The sequence below is a fragment of the Periplaneta americana genome, chromosome 16 (genome assembly GCF_040183065.1).
Source record: "Periplaneta americana isolate PAMFEO1 chromosome 16, P.americana_PAMFEO1_priV1, whole genome shotgun sequence".
In the NCBI taxonomy this organism is placed as follows: domain Eukaryota; kingdom Metazoa; phylum Arthropoda; class Insecta; order Blattodea; family Blattidae; genus Periplaneta; species Periplaneta americana.
Genome location: NC_091132.1, coordinates 9,028,936 through 9,046,272, shown reverse-complemented (window position 1 = coordinate 9,046,272; position 17,337 = coordinate 9,028,936). Strand labels below are relative to the sequence as shown.

General features: G+C 35.7%; 1 protein-coding gene across 8 annotated transcripts in view; it reads right to left on the bottom strand.

The window, feature by feature from the left end:
- Positions 1 to 17,337, bottom strand: part of Zasp52 (Z band alternatively spliced PDZ-motif protein 52) — a 195,600-nt gene that overhangs the window by 101,256 nt on the left and 77,007 nt on the right. For all 8 annotated transcript variants that reach the window (XM_069815456.1, XM_069815455.1, XM_069815454.1 and 5 more), the window contains exon 2: positions 1,367 to 1,518. In XM_069815456.1, the coding sequence (XP_069671557.1) occupies positions 1,367 to 1,518 (152 nt within the window). The remainder of the gene's footprint in view (positions 1 to 1,366; positions 1,519 to 17,337) is intronic.

Below are 17,337 nucleotides of genomic sequence, written 5' to 3'. Positions count from 1 at the left end.
GGATGTGTTTTTGTGTGACTGTATATTTCGTATTGTTCTAGTGTGTTTAGTTTCTGTTTTTTGGTTGAATGTGTAGAATTTCTATGTCTGTATTTATGTTGCTGTAGATGTGGTTAGCATTTGTGATGTCTTCTGCGTATGTGGAAGTGTTTTGTGATTTCGTTATGACTGTGATGTGCTATTTGTAACGTGTTTGAAATGATCTGCCTGTCTGTCCTATGTAGAAATTATTGCAGGTGTTGCATTTGAGTTTGTATACGCCTGTGTGATTGTATTTGTTTGTTTGTGTTGTTTGTGTGTTGAGAAACCAGAAACTAAACACACTAGAACAATACGAAATATACAGACACACAAAAACACACCCTCATGATATTCTCAACACACAACTTAATTTCAGAACACACACATTATTTCATTCTACATTACACTACGCAAACACACTCCCACAAGAAACAATCAGAAGGTGAGAAAACCAGGCACACCCAGTTCTGAAGATAACTTACAGCTGGTTGAAACTAGTCAACAACAAGGTACGGTACCTAATTTTAACACATGAAAGAAATACAGTATATATTCCGAAGTAAAATTATAAACTAAAATTGAAATTATGTAAAATATTGGAATATTAATATTGTTCTGATTTTGTTTTATTATTATTGCTGCAATTACTTTATTGAACTACTATTAATAACATTCATTATTATTGCCTTCCAATAGAGCCTAACTTACGTACAATACGCGTTCATAAAGCTATGACAATATTTGCCGATGGGAAAAAGTATATTTTTCAAAACAAAATTGTTCTTGGTCTTTACAAGCATTCAAGTCACCAACCCAACCAATTTTACCAAATATACCAGGTATTACAAAGCCCCGATTCACTATTATAACAATAATACTGACCTGGATTTAAACGCCACAGCAACTCTAGTCGACATACATACATACATACATGCCAGGCAACACGTTTTTTACATGAGGCCTAAACATTCTAAACGACCAGAGTCTTGAGTTCTGAAGGTCCCTATTGATGTTTTGTCAATATCTGTGCATGGAAAATAACGCCATTTTAGACGAGGTCTACAATATTCTAACTGACCGGCTTTATAATATTTTCAGAGCACTTAAGCGTTATTAATATCCCGAGCAAGCCAAATATCTTTCGTCTTGCACGATTATCTTCCCCAACTATCCGACAAGCCTAACCGTAGCGCTGTCAGCGAATTACTTCTTACTCAAAGAAGTGAAGAGGTCAATTTAAGCAATATTCTGCAACTGTTTCCATAGACAAGTGTGCCGGTGAACAAGTTTTCTCCTATTAATTCGTACTGAGAGCTATACTATGAGAACATCCATGCATGCCAACCTCTCCACGGTGAGCTCGAAGTTGTTGCCGGCTCGCACGATGCTGTCCTGCGCGTCCTTGTGCCTCATGTTGTACAGATTCACATCGTTCACCTTGATGACCGCGTCTCCTGCCTGTAGGCCTGCCTTCTCCGCGGGGCTTCCGCCGTTAACCTGCACAGAAGAAAGAGCTACGACTCAAAAACACTGAAACTTATTATGACTGAATGAATGAATGAATGAATGAATGAATGAATGAATGAATGAATGAATGAATGAATGAATGAATGAATGAATGAATGAAATAGCCTATTAGTGTCCCTTAGAAGGGCTAAGGCCTCCTGCAAGAGGGAAAGCTCTGGCTCCGTTTTGCTCACGTGTCGAGCTAGTCCACGTGGGCGGAGTTGTGTACTACTCATCGACAATTTATTATGACTAAATATTAACACTTTGTCACTGAATTATAACTAGACATCGGATTTTTAGGCACTAAAAATTGCAGTTTTAGGCGCCTAAAATAAGCTCAAAATTTGTAAAATTAGGCTCTATTTTAATGAAAATAGGCATTTTAGGCACATCAAGGTATCATACTTATTTCTTTCACTGAAATTTTTAGTTATAAACTAAAATACGCACAAAAAAAGTATGTTTAAACATTAAAAAAGAATACTACATTATATTTATAAACAGCGCTGCACAAATTTAATATATTGAAACTAATGAAATAATAATTATTGATATCAAGATTACTCATTTTAAGTTATTGAAATTCAGTTCCATGCTCAGACTTTATTATAATTATCTGCACAGTACACCACCAGAATTTTTTCTAAATTCTCCACAGTTAACCTTTGCCTTTTGTCACTGAGAATCATTTTGAAAGCAGAAAAACTTCTTTCAACCGAAACTGATGTGAGAGGCGCAAATTTTAAATTAGGTACAATAGAAACATCAATACTTACTGGAACATTTACACTTTCCCTCGATATCACTCTTGATACTTCTTCCAACAATGAAAATCCTACATTCTTATTTAATACGTTGTCCCACTTATTTTTAACTTTTTTCCCAGTTTCGCCCAAAGCAGAATGTATGTTCACTTGAGCTTCCTTTACTATTGCTATTTGGCTACAAAGAGATTGTTTTTCACGTTCTAATTGTTCAATGCTTGCAGGTATGAAAGAAAAGTTTGATGTTATGTAGGCAATATCGTTTTTCACTCGTGAGTCATTCAGACAATCTTTCACTGCTTTCACACACGCTGCACTATCAGTTTCAGGTAATTTATCAATAACTGTGACCACTTCTTTAAAATACTTAGAATAATACACCACTGACTGAATCCAGGTTCCCCATCGTGTAACAACCGGCTGAGGTGGGAGTGGGATATCTGGAAAGTTCTCTCTGAATATTGAAATCCTGGATGGGGCTTTACAAAAACATTTTTTTGTGTTATAAATAAATGAATTGACAAGAGGAAATTCATTCCGGATTGTTTCAGAAACCCTGTGAAGGCCATGTGCTACACAGGTTACATGCGTGAGGTTAGGATAAAATGTTTTAAGAAGTGGAGCTGCAGCAACCATGTATGAGGCAGCATCAGTACAAAACAACAGAACTTTAGAATCGTCTATATTACTTGAGTATAAAGACTGTAGGCCTTTATTTACAAAATAAGGAATGGCTTGGCTATTCACTTTCTAAAGTTCCTTAACACATACGAGATGTGGAATCGAAGGTCCATCAGGACTAAGTTTTCCTACTACCATATTTGCTATATACCTATTCATAGGATCTGAGGTTTCATCCACAGAGACCCATATGTAAGAATCCTCCCGAATGGAAGCTAAAGTTTCATTGTATATTCTGTCTAAGTAATTTTTTCTTAGGGTCGACTCAGATGGGATATTTTGTTTGCAGTATTTTTGTAAAAACTGTCTTAAAACCGGATTTCAATTGCATTCCAGGGAATGTTAGCAGCAACAAACGCTCTGGTTAAATCAGCATAGAAATTGCTGCTGAGATTGGATGAAGTAGGCTGTGTTAGTAAAGTTTGTTGCAGTTGATTTTTCTGCTGAGCTTTAGCCTTATGAGCCGCTCCTTGCACATGCTGCTTTAGGTGGCACTTCTTTTCTTGCGAAATCTAAAAATAATCCTAATTGTTGTATTGCCGTATTTCTATCACAAAGTTAGTGGGTTCGAACAATCAAAATTTTAATGACCTGCAAATACTTTAACTATCGGAATTTAAAAGGTTAAAGTGTAGTGGTCTTAAAAAGAATTATACCTCAGGATAGCTCAGTCAATGTATAAATATTATAGGCCTACTCATTAAAATTAATAGAATTTATATATTTCAACTATTGTTACATACCTGTTTGCTACAAATCTTGCAGAATATTATTTTTCCATCATAAGTGAATTCTGAATATTCTGTTAGCCATTGCCGGATCAATGTAGATTTTGCACTTATATTTTTCGGCATTATCGCGTTAAACTTCACAGGAAAACGTCCTACCGCTCAAAACTTCTCAACACAAATAAGGTGAGGGAAAGAGCAACTGTTAACGAGCATTCAAATGAACCGTTGTTATTGAGATTCAATTGGACAAAAATACAAAGTTCCACTTATTGTTGCATTTCCTGGTAGTGCTAACACTAGGAGGGCCATTCTTTTAAATATTTTGTAACGGTTTACCCTACTAATTCGCAGTTTTACGACTTTTCATAAATATTTCAAAAACACTCTTTCTCCAAAAATTGTGATTTTATGACACTCTGAAGGGCAGTACAGCTAATCGGTTTCAGACCGAAAACAGTCATTTTTATAGTATAGTATATCTCTGAATCGGCAGCAGCACATGTTGTGATTGTTGCCTGCTTCTAAACTAAGGTTGGTTCTTTGTCGGCATTTATGCCTCCAAACATGTTAAATTCGGTGAAATCTATTGCGAGTGTCGTGAGATTCAAAACATTTTGTTTCCTTTATCAATGGTTTCATGGCCGGTGTGAAGCAAACTTTCCACTTTTTAAATGCCTTAAATTTCGCAGTGAATGCATGTATAAATTATAAAAAGTAAGAGTAAAATGCGAAACTTTACAGTGAGTTAGGCATTTTTAGGCGAATATTAGCAAATTAGGCTCTAATAACCGTTTTAGGGCATTTTAGGGCACTATAAAACTCTTTGAATACCTTTCAATTTCCATGAAACACAAATATTAATAATTATTTTTACTTTTCTCCTAAAGAAACAAAATAGGCATTTGCCCTAGAATCCGATGTCTGATTATAACTAAGATATTCAACACTTTTGTCATTTAGGATTGTACTCATTGCTGTTAGTCTGTTCTGCACGTTAGTTATCACCAGGGAAAGGATTTATATGTAAATACATATTTACTTATAAAGCTAATATAATTTATATTTTGCATTATCTTTATGTTTCACAATGTGTAGGGTTGAAAAATCCTACTTTTATTTTCCATATTTTTCCATATTTTAGAGTTTAGTACATATTTTCGTTAATTTCCATATATTTTCCATATTTCATATAAAACAGTCCATATTATATTAGGTTTAACAATAAAACAAAACAAAATTCCATTAACTTTTAAAAATACATTTCAACAATAGAGATTTAAACACATGTTCAGTAATCCCTTTAACATCAGAGTTATTTGAAAATTAGCAGTCCTATCAACAATGGGAAAGTAAGTTACAAAACTGTATTAATTTAATTTAAAATTTTTAACAGACTTCAGTTGTGCAGCTCAACAGTTAAATGCCAGTCAGAGTACACATAGGTTCAGTTTTGTAAATCATACTATAAAGACGGTAAATATGCCAAAAGTACGTCATTCAGTCAATTTAAAATCAAAACTAACAAGTTACATTTCAGAATTTAAAGAAGATGGTTTATCAACTGACAATAAAATATTATTTTGTAATTTGTGTCAGTGTGCAGTATCATCTACACAAAAGTTCCTGGTGCAACAACACATTACAACTAGTAAACATCAGGCCAACAAACAACTAAATTCCAAGCAGAGACAATTGTTTTTAACACAACCAACAACATCGAATGTAAGATCTGAGTTTAACATCGACCTGTGCCGTTCTCTCATCTCTGCTGATATTCCTCTCTACAAACTAAAGAATAAGGTCTTCAGGGAATTCCTTGAAAAATATACTCAACATACAATCCCGGATGAGTCAACACTTAGGAAGACGTATGCTCCATCCATCTACGATGAGACAATACAGAAGATAAGAGATGAAATTAAAGATAGTTCAATTTGGGTTTCCATTGATGAGACTCCCGACAAAGAAGGTAGACTTGTTGGTAATGTAGTTATCGGTTTGTTAAGTGAACAATATTCTGAACGAATTCTTTTACATTGTGATGTTCTAGAAAAGTGCAATAACAAAACTATAGTTAAACTGTTCAACGAAGCTATGGGTATCCTGTGGCCAAAGGGTATTATGTACGATAATGTGTTATTCTTTATTAGCGATGCTGCCCCTTATATGGTCAAAGCTGGACAAGCATTATCTGTTGTATATCCTAAATTGACTCATTTTACTTGTGTGGCGCATGCATTTCATCGTGTGGCAGAAGTGGTCAGAGACAATTTCCCTAAAGTAGATTTGTTGATTTCATCAGTGAAAAAAGTATTTCTCAAAGCTCCCAGTAGAGTTAACGTGTTGAAAGAAATGTACCCTGAAATTCCATTGCCACCAAAGCCAATTTTAACTAGATGGGGTACATGGCTAGAAGCAGTTGAATATTATGCCGAACATATAGACTCTATTAACAATGTTCTCCTTGCATTGGACTCTGAAGATGCAGTCTCAATTGATACTGCGAAAACAGTTACCTGTGACATAAGTGTGAAGAATGACTTAGCTCACATTCAGCATACATTTTCATGCATCATAAAAACGCTCAAAAGTCTCCAAAATAGGCACCTTTCACTATCTGAAAGTTTTGAAATTATAAATAGTACTGTGGAACAACTGAATCGTGGTAGAGGTAAAGTTGCAGATGCAGTAAGAGCTAAGGTGGACACTGTACTTTCAAAACACCCTGGATATGAAGAACTACAAAAGGTTGTTGCTGTGATGAGTGGTGAATCAACAGTGAAGATTAACTTGGACTTATCCCCAGCAGACATTGTGAAATTGAATTATGTACCAGTTACTTCTTGTGACGTCGAACACTCTTTTAGTCAGTATAAATCTATCCTCAGAGACAATAGAAGAAGATTCACTTTTCAGCACTTGAAAGAAATGTTTGTAACCTATTGTTATGGTAACAGACAATAAAAATTGTGTTTTGTTGAAACTACATTGGAAGATAAGGTACGTCCATTATATTTTTTGTTTAGTTTGATTAAAATGTACCAATATTTAACGTACATAGTCATTTTTTTATAATTTTAAGTCCATATTTAATTCCATATTTTGGTAAAAATCCATATTTAATTCCATATTTTGGTAAAAATAACTACATATATATTTACATATTTCATATATTTTTAGTCCATATAAATCCGTTCCCTGGTTATCACATTAGAATATTTAGGCTTTGTCATTCAGGTGATTTCAGTTCCTACTCATTGGTCTACGTTTAATTCGCACCAAATTAACATATTAGGATATGTACCACTTTGTCCTTGGGATGTGTTGTCTCTACTCAACTAGCTGTCGTCCTAGCTCCTTCCATCCTCTCCTACATTGTGCTACTCTGCTCCAGTGTGTTCCGATCTGCTGCCTGAAGGAGTCAGCCCATCTGACTCTCGGCCTTCCCGGTCTTCTCTTTCCTTGGTAAGGGTCCCAAGTAGTTGTTATTTGCGCCCATCTATTCCCCTGCAGCCTTACCACATGTCCTCCCCATCTCCATTTTATCCTTGCCGCTTCATGAACTATGTTCTTGGAGGATGTGATTTCTTGCTACCTCTTGTTGTTAATCCTGTCCGTCAAAGATATGCCGAGTATTTTCCTCTCCATTCCCCTTTGGCTTAAACTTATTATAGACACCTTTTATTGAAGGACAGTTCAAAATGTCTCAGCAGATATATAAAAGCTCTCTTGGGAAAACAGCTTTATCAATATCACGCTTCGAGCTTGAAAGGATGTCAAATAAAGAACTGGAGTTCAATAAACGACCAGGTAACAAAACCACGTTTTCAGGTGATTAAAGAAATCTGTAATGTGTTGTCAATTGTTGATTAAAAATTTAAAAAACTTACACTACTACTTTTTTGGATTCTCAACACAGCAGTACTCAGTTATTATTTTTTTTTACAATATTTGATTTAATTTTGTTAGCTTGGTCAGTTTAGAAAATCCAAAATGGTAATTTAGGAAACACCTAATACGACCAGAGTCTTGTACGGATCGGAAACGTGGACGTTATTAAAGGAGGATGTAAAAGTTTTAAGTGTGTGGGAGAGGAAAATATTGAGAAGGATATACGGAGCTGTTGACGATCAAGGTATTTGGAGAGCAAGAACAAACCAGGAGCTAGAAGTACTGTACCATAAACCGGGATTAGTATCAGTAATTAAAGCAAGAAGACTGTAATGGCTGGGGCATGTGCAAAGAATGGAGGAAGATAGACGTGTGAAGAAAATATTTACGGGGAATCCAGGAGAGAGAAGACTGAGAGGGTGACATCGTACAAGATGGATGGACGATGTGGAGGGATTTGAGGGAACTGGGGATACGAGGTTGAAGAAGAAAGACTGGAGATAGAGCGGCTTGGAACAAAATTGTTAAGGAGGCCAAGACTTTTCAGGGGTTATAGCGCCACGAAGTAAGTAAGTAACTTAGTCAGTTTTGTCACTTGGACATTCCTTATGTTAACTCTATGAATAAAATTACTTTAACGATTTTTTCTCAATAGTTGTTTGTTAAAAATATTGTTTCTTTGTTCTTAATTATTTGTCCTAAAATATGAGAGCTTTTTAATTGTTTATTCATATAATATAAGACAGTTAAAAATTCATAATTATATTATTTTATTGTTCCTTTACGTGCTTTAATTCCCAATGACACCATGTCCTGTAAGTTCCATGACTGCCAATTTTACAGCATTGCAGAAGAATTCCATCAGGATTTAGAATTGAAGTAGCTATTTATAAAGTTTTTTAATATCCTCAAATTTTTCTTTTTTAAGGGGAGAGTAAAGAGAAAAAAGTAAAACTGATTTTGAGGCATTTTTATATATTTGTGTCGATCAATGAAAAAATAATATAGACTAATGTTAGCAACTTAAATACCGGTATCTTATTTAACAGTAATACAATTATCTTACTTTCTTTTAGTTACCGGTAATTATTTATTGATACTTACGAAATAGTCTTAGACCTATTCAAATATCACACGAGTTTTTTTCTCGCGAATTATTGACAAGATGAGAACTCTTGTGATATTGCCTATGCAAATAACTTATATAGTCCTCTAGGACACCTTCTCTCTTCTTTATTTTCTTTATCCAGAGAGCCAACTATTAGTTTCAAAGACTGCTGCCGAACTCATGGCAAGAAATCACCAAGTGTCACGCATTTGGACAATTATTGCCCTGAGTCCAATTTTCAATATCTTATAAATGTGGTCTAACAGCTCTAACAGCTCTAACTTGGCATGATACGATGCCGATCTGCTTGTAGAGTTAAATGGCGGTCTTAATTATATTTGTTAAAACTGTCACATAGACACTTACTGACCTAGGCTATGCAATTAAATTACTTTGTCGTTTCTGAATGAAGTCTGTAGTTCCAAAAAAAAATTTGAAATGAACTATTCACAAGTTCATCGTCTCTGAAGACCCGTTGAAATATAAAAACAAAGTTAAATAGGCTTATGGAATTACATTTCCTGGACGATCAATTCAGTTGAAAAACGTTTCATGAATAGATCTTGCAAACAAAGTACCACTCAAATATTATATTTACGTTGTTACCTACTGTACCGCGAACAGCAGATTGAATTACAAAACCTTCGAGAATGCATGTATCAACTTGAGCGTGTAACGAACTCGGATTATGTCTACCTCAGAAGAGAGAGTTCAAGTTGTCTTGGTTGGTTCTCTTTGAGAAGTAACTCACACTTCCCTAAGACTGCACGTGTTCCTTTGTGTCGTAAAACGAAATCTGCACTGGAAATTACGTCACCACTGTTGTACATATGTTGTTATTTCGAATAAAGGACCGGGCGGCACCTCGCCAGTAACAACTTCTGAATATTCATGCGAGTCTTTGAAAGATGCAGAAAACGAGGTTAACATTCATCACACTAGCATAAGGACGCGCGGATTCGTGCACTTCTGTGCAGAAAGAGGGCGTACAGTTCCGCCATTTCCTCCTTTTGTTCAATTGTCATTTCTTATTCCAGACGTTGGCGGAGATTCCAGGAACAGCCTTGGGTTCTTGCCTAATGCCATGCAATACAACCATGGAACTAACGAAGCTATGACAGTATGATATACTGACGATGCAACAGTTCTCCGAGTACTTATGCGGCGATGATAATATTATTCTTCTAGGCCTAGTTATATTACCGGTATTTTTTAATATTCAGAAGTTATAGAGAGGCAAGATACAGCAATAACTTAGTGCATACAATGTTTCTTTTGAAATACAGAAGGTGATCAGTGAAGGTGTATGGTTGCAAACAGTGCATGTGATGTCAGTTTGTCTTAAGTGAAATTATACCCAATCCTTTCGTAACACCGACACTTTAAAAATAACATAATAAATATCTGAAATGATTAATGTAATCTATACTTACTTACTTACAAATGGCTTTTAAGGAACCCGAAGGTTCATTGCCGCCCTCACATAAGCCCGCCATCGGTCCCTATCCTGTGCAAGATTAATCCAGTCTCTATCATCATACCCCACCTCCCTCAAATCCATTTTAATATTATCCTCCCATCTACGACTCGGCCTCCCTAAAGGTCTTTTTCCCTCCGGTCTCCCAACTAACACTCTATATGCATTTCTGGATTCGCCCATACGTGCTACATGCCCTGCCCATCTCAAACGTCTGGATTTAATGTTCCTAATTATGTCAGGTGAAGAACACAATGCGTGCAGTTCTGTGTTGTGGAACTTTCTCCATTCTCCTGTAACTTCATCCCGCTTAGCCCCAAATATTTTCCTAAGCACCTTATTCTCAAACACCTTTAACCTATGTTCCTCTCTCAGAGTGAGAGTCCAAGTTTCACAACCATACAGAAGAACCGGTAATATAACTGTTTTAAAAATTCTAACTTTCAGATTTTTGGACAGCAGACTGGATGATAAGAGCTTCTCAACCGAATAATAACACGCATTTCCCATATTTATTCTGCGTTTAATTTCCTCCCGAGTGTCATTTATATTTGTTACTGTTGCTCCAAGATATTTGAATTTTTCCATCTCTTCGAAGGATAACTCTCCAATTTTTCCAATCTATATTATTTTATTTTCACAGCTGTCTTCATACCAAAAACTGAACACTTATATGCAACTAACTTGTTCGTTAAACAAAAAAAATATCAGGACACTTTTATATCATAACATATTTTGCTTCTACGAAAAATGCATGGCTTTGAATCGTACACTTTTCGTGAACTCATCAAACCCACGGTTCTTCAATTATTAATTTTATTGTTGGTTGGTGTTGGTGAGATGACTTTAACGGGAAGTTAAACAATTGACACGTGTTAAGTTACAGTTCGTCAAGCAAAATCTGAAGAAAGCTGGTGAAACTAAGCACGATGACAAAGTTGACCGGCCTCGTCCATTGACTAGGCCTACTGCCAGCCGATGACAGACATCCGCAGGCACCCAAAGTCATTAACAGCGCGACACTGCCAACAATGAACTTGCCTACCATGATAGCTTACCCTTTAATTTCAAATTTTTAATGAGATGCAGAGTTTTCGAATGAGAACGAACTTACACAAATACAGGAATTGTGAGACGCGATTTTTGTTTGGCCGACTAGTCTATAGCTTTTAATAACACAAAGAAACTTTCAGTATGACGGATTAAAATAGCATAATGGCACGTCATTCTGGACAAAGTCACATCGAATTTAAAGTTATTTATAATAAAAACAAATTATGCAATGTTATACAAGTTTAATTAATCGATGTTTTATTATGGCAACAGCGGATGACTGGTACGAATGTATTTAAAAAATACATAGGCTACATGTACAGTACTTTTCTGGCTAGAGGATATAGGAATTTAAGGGGTTACAGCAGTAACGATTTAATTTTTTTTTAATTCAAAACGGTGATAGTTCACTGTGCAGTGATGGAGCGTTTCCCTCATAACTTATAAACTTGTTAATTTTTTCATGTTCTCTCTCTTTTATTTTATTGCTGAAACTCATATTTACAATATCATGCTCATTCAACTATATTCCTTAATAAATAATATTTTTTTTCTATTTTGTGTTAGAAGAAAATACTGATATTTGGCTATTTTTTAAATGAATTTATTTTTTATCATACAATCTATCAAAGGTAGAGAAGTGATTTTCCATCATATTGTAAATATGACAAGCATAAATACACACAAAAAATTGTATCATAGAATGTTGGATAGTTTTTGAGTTATGAGGGAAACGCGTCATTACTGCACAGTGAACTGCTACCATTTGGAATTTTGCAAATATATATATATATATATATATATATATATATATAATTATTTATATCATTAAAAAATATTTTTTATCACATAGCAGAACAGTGTTTTACACATACTAATTTTCATTACTGTACAAGGTAAAGTAATGGAGAGAAAAAATGTTGAATATTTCCAAAATTTTACTGCTGTAAGCTTTACCTAACCCCTTAACATTGCCATAAAACACATGTATAAAAATAAAGAAGAAATAACTTAATCAAGGGGCATGTTAGGAACTAGCAGATTTTGACAATAAATTGATAAAACAAGAGAACATCATTGTTGGTCTGATGTTCCCTTATTTTACAAATTGTCGAAGCTTGCTAATTTATATAAATGGCGCACTGATCCTTTCATTGTTTTTATACATAGGTTTCTCATGACAATATCAAATCCCTATGTTTTATACCCAGGAAAACATACGGTATGTGTCTCTCTGCATCGATACACGATCTCTACACAGCTGAAAAATAGAATAATACAGAGTGGAATGAGCTTTTGCATTTATTTATAAGGATAAGAAAACATTTTATTAGGTCTACGATTAAAACAGCGCAATTAAAATCATCCTAACAACTAGATTTCTTGGATATTCTATTTTGTCATAAAAATAAATGAAAAACCAATCGCTTCACACAATACAACACGATTGTAAGTATAACGTACAATCCGCTTGCACGATCAGAGTATGCTCTGTTGTCAGCTCCTTCACTGGTATTAAAATTAATTAATTTAGCCAAGACAATAAGAATTGGTAGAAACACATTTCAAGAATGGTTTCCTATACAGCAGCCCACAGAGGGTGATTAACAGGTCCATTAAAAACAGAGGAGGGCTACCCAATATTTATTAAAAGCTTCACGACCGGAAATGAATTTCTGTGCACTTTGAAAGATTAAGATGGTGGCAGAGATGAAGGTGATGATTATGATGGTGGTGAAGAGGAATAACTTAACATTTTTTTAATGTAGAGTTGCTAAATTTTATGGGTAAGTTATTTAGGACAGCCTTGTACTATTACGAAATGAGCCAGAAGCGAAACTCCGCGAGCGATGAGTCGACACGAAGTATTTGGCATACTACCTTGGATTTTATGTAACGAAATATTATATACATAATATTCTGTGCTACCGCTCAGATGAGAGACGTCTGGTAACAAACAAGAAGAAGGAAGTACGTTGATAATGCACTAAAAAAGGAAATCCGTGGCATGTGTTTAAGGACGAGAGTGACACTTTAAAAAGAAGCAGAAGAGAACAATGAGAAGAAAAGAAGATGAGTAGAAGAGGAGGAAGACTAGAAAATGAGGAAGCGTAAAAATGTTAAATGTTATGTTTTATTTAACGACGCTTGCAACTGCAGTGGTTATATCAGCGTCGCCGGATGTGCCGGAATTTTGTCCCGCAGGAGTTCTTTTACATGCCAGTAAATCTACTGACATGAGCCTGTCACATTTAAGAACACTTAAATGCCATCGACCTGGCCCGGGATCGAACCCGCAACCTTGGGCATAGAAGGCCAACGCTATACCAACTTGCCAACCAGGTCGACGAGGAAGCGTAAAAGAGGAGAAAGATTATGAGATGAGAAGTGTAGAAAAGGAAGAACAGCAGAAGAGGAAGTATAGAAAATGAGGAAGAGCAGAAGAGGAGATACAGAAAAGGGCAGAAGAGGAGGAAGTATAGACAAGAATAGGTGAGAAAGTATAGAAACGGAGGAAGAGAAGAAAGGGAAGTATAGAAACGGAGAAAGAGCAGAAGAGGAAGTATAGAAACTGAGGGAGAGCAGAAGAGGAAGTACAGAAAAAGGCAGAAGAGGAGGAAGTATAGACAAGGAGGAAGAGTAGACGAGAAAGTATAGAAACGGAGGAAGAGAAGAAGAGAAAGTATAGAAACGGAGAAAGAGCAGAAGAGGAAGTATAGAAACTGAGGGAGAGCAGAAGAGGAAGTACAGAAAAGGGCAGAAGAGGAGGAAGTATAGAGAAGGAGGAAGAGTAGACGAGAAAGTATAGAAACGGAGGAAGAGAAGAAGAGGAAGTATAGAAACGGAGAAAGAGCAGAAGAGGAAGTATAGAAACTGAGGAAGAGCAGAAGAGGAAGCATAGAAACTGAGGAAGAGAAGAAGAGGAAGCATAGAAATTGAGGAAGAGCAGGAGAAGAAATACAGAAAAGGGCAGAAGAGAAGGAAGTATAGACAAGGAGGAAGAGTAGACGAGAAAGTATAGAAACGGAGGAAGAGAAGAAGAGGAAGTATAGAAACGGAGAAAGATCAGAAGAGGAAGTATAGAAACTGAGGAAGAACAGAAGAGGAAGCATAGAAACTGAGGAAGAGCAGAAGAGGAAGCATAGAAATTGAGGAAGAGCAGGAGAAGAAATACAGAAAAGGGCAGAAGAGGAGGAAGTATAGACAAGGAGGAAGAGTAGATGAGAAAGTATAGAAACGGAGGAAGAGAAGAAGAGGAAGTATATAAACGAAGAAAGAACAGAAGAGGAAGTATAGAAACTGAGGAAGAGCAGAGAAGGAAGTAAATAAATGGAGGAAGCAAAAGAGGAAGTATGGAAACAAAAGAAAAGCAGAAGAAAAAATATAGAAACGGAGACAGAGCAGAAGGAGAAGTATAGAAACGGAGAAAAAGCAGAAGAGGAAGTCTAGAAATGGAGTAAGAGGAGAAGGTGAAGTGTAGAAACGGAGGAAGAACAGAAAAGGAAGTATAGAAATGGATTAAGAGCAGAAGATAAAGTACAGAAACAGAGGAAGAGCAGAAGAGGAAGTATGAAAATGGAGGAAGAGCAGAAGAGGATGTATAGAAACATATGAAGAGCAGAAGAGGAAGAAGAGAAGGAAAGAGTTGAAAAGGACGAGTGAAAAAGTATACAAAGATTAGAAGAGGCACAGGAAAGTAAAAAAGAAGCAAACATGAATGAATAACAATAATAAGGCGACGGACAAGTGTCAGGAGAAACATTTGTCTTCCTGTTCACATTCCAGCTAAACGCGATGTCCCGCCAGTCAGCTCCAATCTCACATTTTGCTCAAGTCACATCTCAACTGTAATCACAAATTTGCTTTCAGTTACTGGCATAACTAATCGTCCTCCTCGTCTGATGTCACTGTTATAAATACATACAAATTTGTTTTTGTAAATGATTCATCTGAATGGCCTCCATTACATGTAACTCCAGCTGTTTCTAAGATTGTCACGGGTCACGGGTGATTGGATACAGACGACTATCATGTCTGATCCATGACCTAGGCCTGCTGCGAACGCCGCTCTTGTAACTATTATACTTAGTAGCCATGTAGTCGCGGAAATACACGCTTACAGTACCACTGATACCGAAAATGTGGTTTTCGGTACGCCACCTGCATGTCAAAATTGAGTACAGCGGTTTCTTCTAAATCACTGATCAAATTTTGTTCATATTCTGTATACACGAGTCCAATTATCCAGGGAAAATGTAGATGGAATACAATAATTTTTACTAAAATATTACTGGACGTATTCTTTTAATTTCATACATTGCAAACTATGAAACGATATGTATCTTCATATTTAGATTGACAAAAATAATTAACTTATTTCCTTTATGACTAAGAAAAATTATTTTTATGACGTTAATAACATTAATAAAACAAACAAAATATACACGGCACTAAAACTCATGACTTGAATTAAATCATTATAACACGTAGGCCCTAAATGTATGAAAGAAAGTACATCATTTTCACGATACCGTTTATTTAATAAGCGTTTCTTGCTCGGTTAGTCAGAAGCCTTCGCATTCTTATGAGACAACCTGCAAAGACATTTTTAATCTTAATCGAAACGCTCATCCGAAGGGATAAAACAGTTGATTTTGATAAAAACAAGTGCTAGCCAGCCGAAAATAAAATTTTTCTTCCAGAATCCTTCGAGTAAGATGTGCTAACAATCCTAGAGCCTTCACGAGGGAATTTAATGTCATTATGGGTCATGTAATTGACAGGAATGTTTTAAATTGACACCAAAGCTTTCAAATCAGGAAATGACATTTAATGAAAATAAGAAGTTAGATTGTGTTGTCATCTTTTAAATGTCAATTAATATTTTAATAACTCCCATTTATCATTCAACTTTCGCCGGCAAAGACAGCTCACGGCCTCGAATGCCTGCTGTGTGTTCGTGAAACAAAACGCAAGGCCACGTTTTGTCTGAGATTTCGCACGATTTTCCCAGCTATTCCAGATTATTGTTAGAGTAGACACAGAGCAGGCCTTGGAACAATGCATTATATAGGTCTAATCGTGACCATCTTTTGTTTCTGCAAACCAATGATAAATTAAAGTAGAGTATAACAACGCCCAGCATTTTAATAGTACATTTTGCAACGAGCCTATAATGATAGTAATTAAGACGCAAGTATGTTTGTTTATGAAGCGAGCGCAAGCGAGTTTCATAATTTCATACGAGCGTCTTAATTACCATTATAGGCAAGTTTCATACGACTTTTTATGCTCGACCATATTTCTAACTTTAAATTATTCAGAAATATTCATTTTATTTGTATCTGACAGAAGATCGGAAGTGACCTTGTTCATAGCTCAAAATTGTGAGATGTGCGCAGACGCGAAAGTATTGATCTTTTCCGAGGAAAAATAATGTCATTGACCTTGATGTAATGCAGAGAATGTATAACCTGGAAATTGATTTAGAATTGAAAAACGAGATGACAAATTGAATTTATTTGAATATTATTTACAATTAACGCTAATTATTATAGTAACAGAACATAACCTTCTGCGACAGTATTGGATTTCCAGCCTCCGTGACGTTTCCTCGTCTTTCGATTGCATATATCCGAGAGTAATCGAAAACCTGAACTTTAATGAATAGGTGTACTTTAATGACATGCACTAAAGGACTGCTACCAGGTGTATAATTACTACATTTCGGCATGGTCGAGCATAAAATTCCTTTTCAGAACGAAAAGTTACATTTGTTCAGATCAAATTTCTGCATATTTAAAGGACAAAACTAAAATTATCATAATACATTGCTCTCTTAAACTGAATGAGCATATTCGGAATTAATTCAGTAGCTTTCCCAAAATAAACTATGAAATGTTTCACATAAAACAATTTCTTTCTCAAAAAGAAAGCGAAAATGAGCAAATTTGTATTAAACTTTTTTGTTTGAAATTTCTCAAAGAATAGCCCCCTCAAATTAATGACATTACTTACGGTTCCCCCTATTTATTACAAAGCATTACATTCATAGTTTTTGTTATGCATATTGCGTGTGTCGCAGGCGCAGGGGCCGGCGTG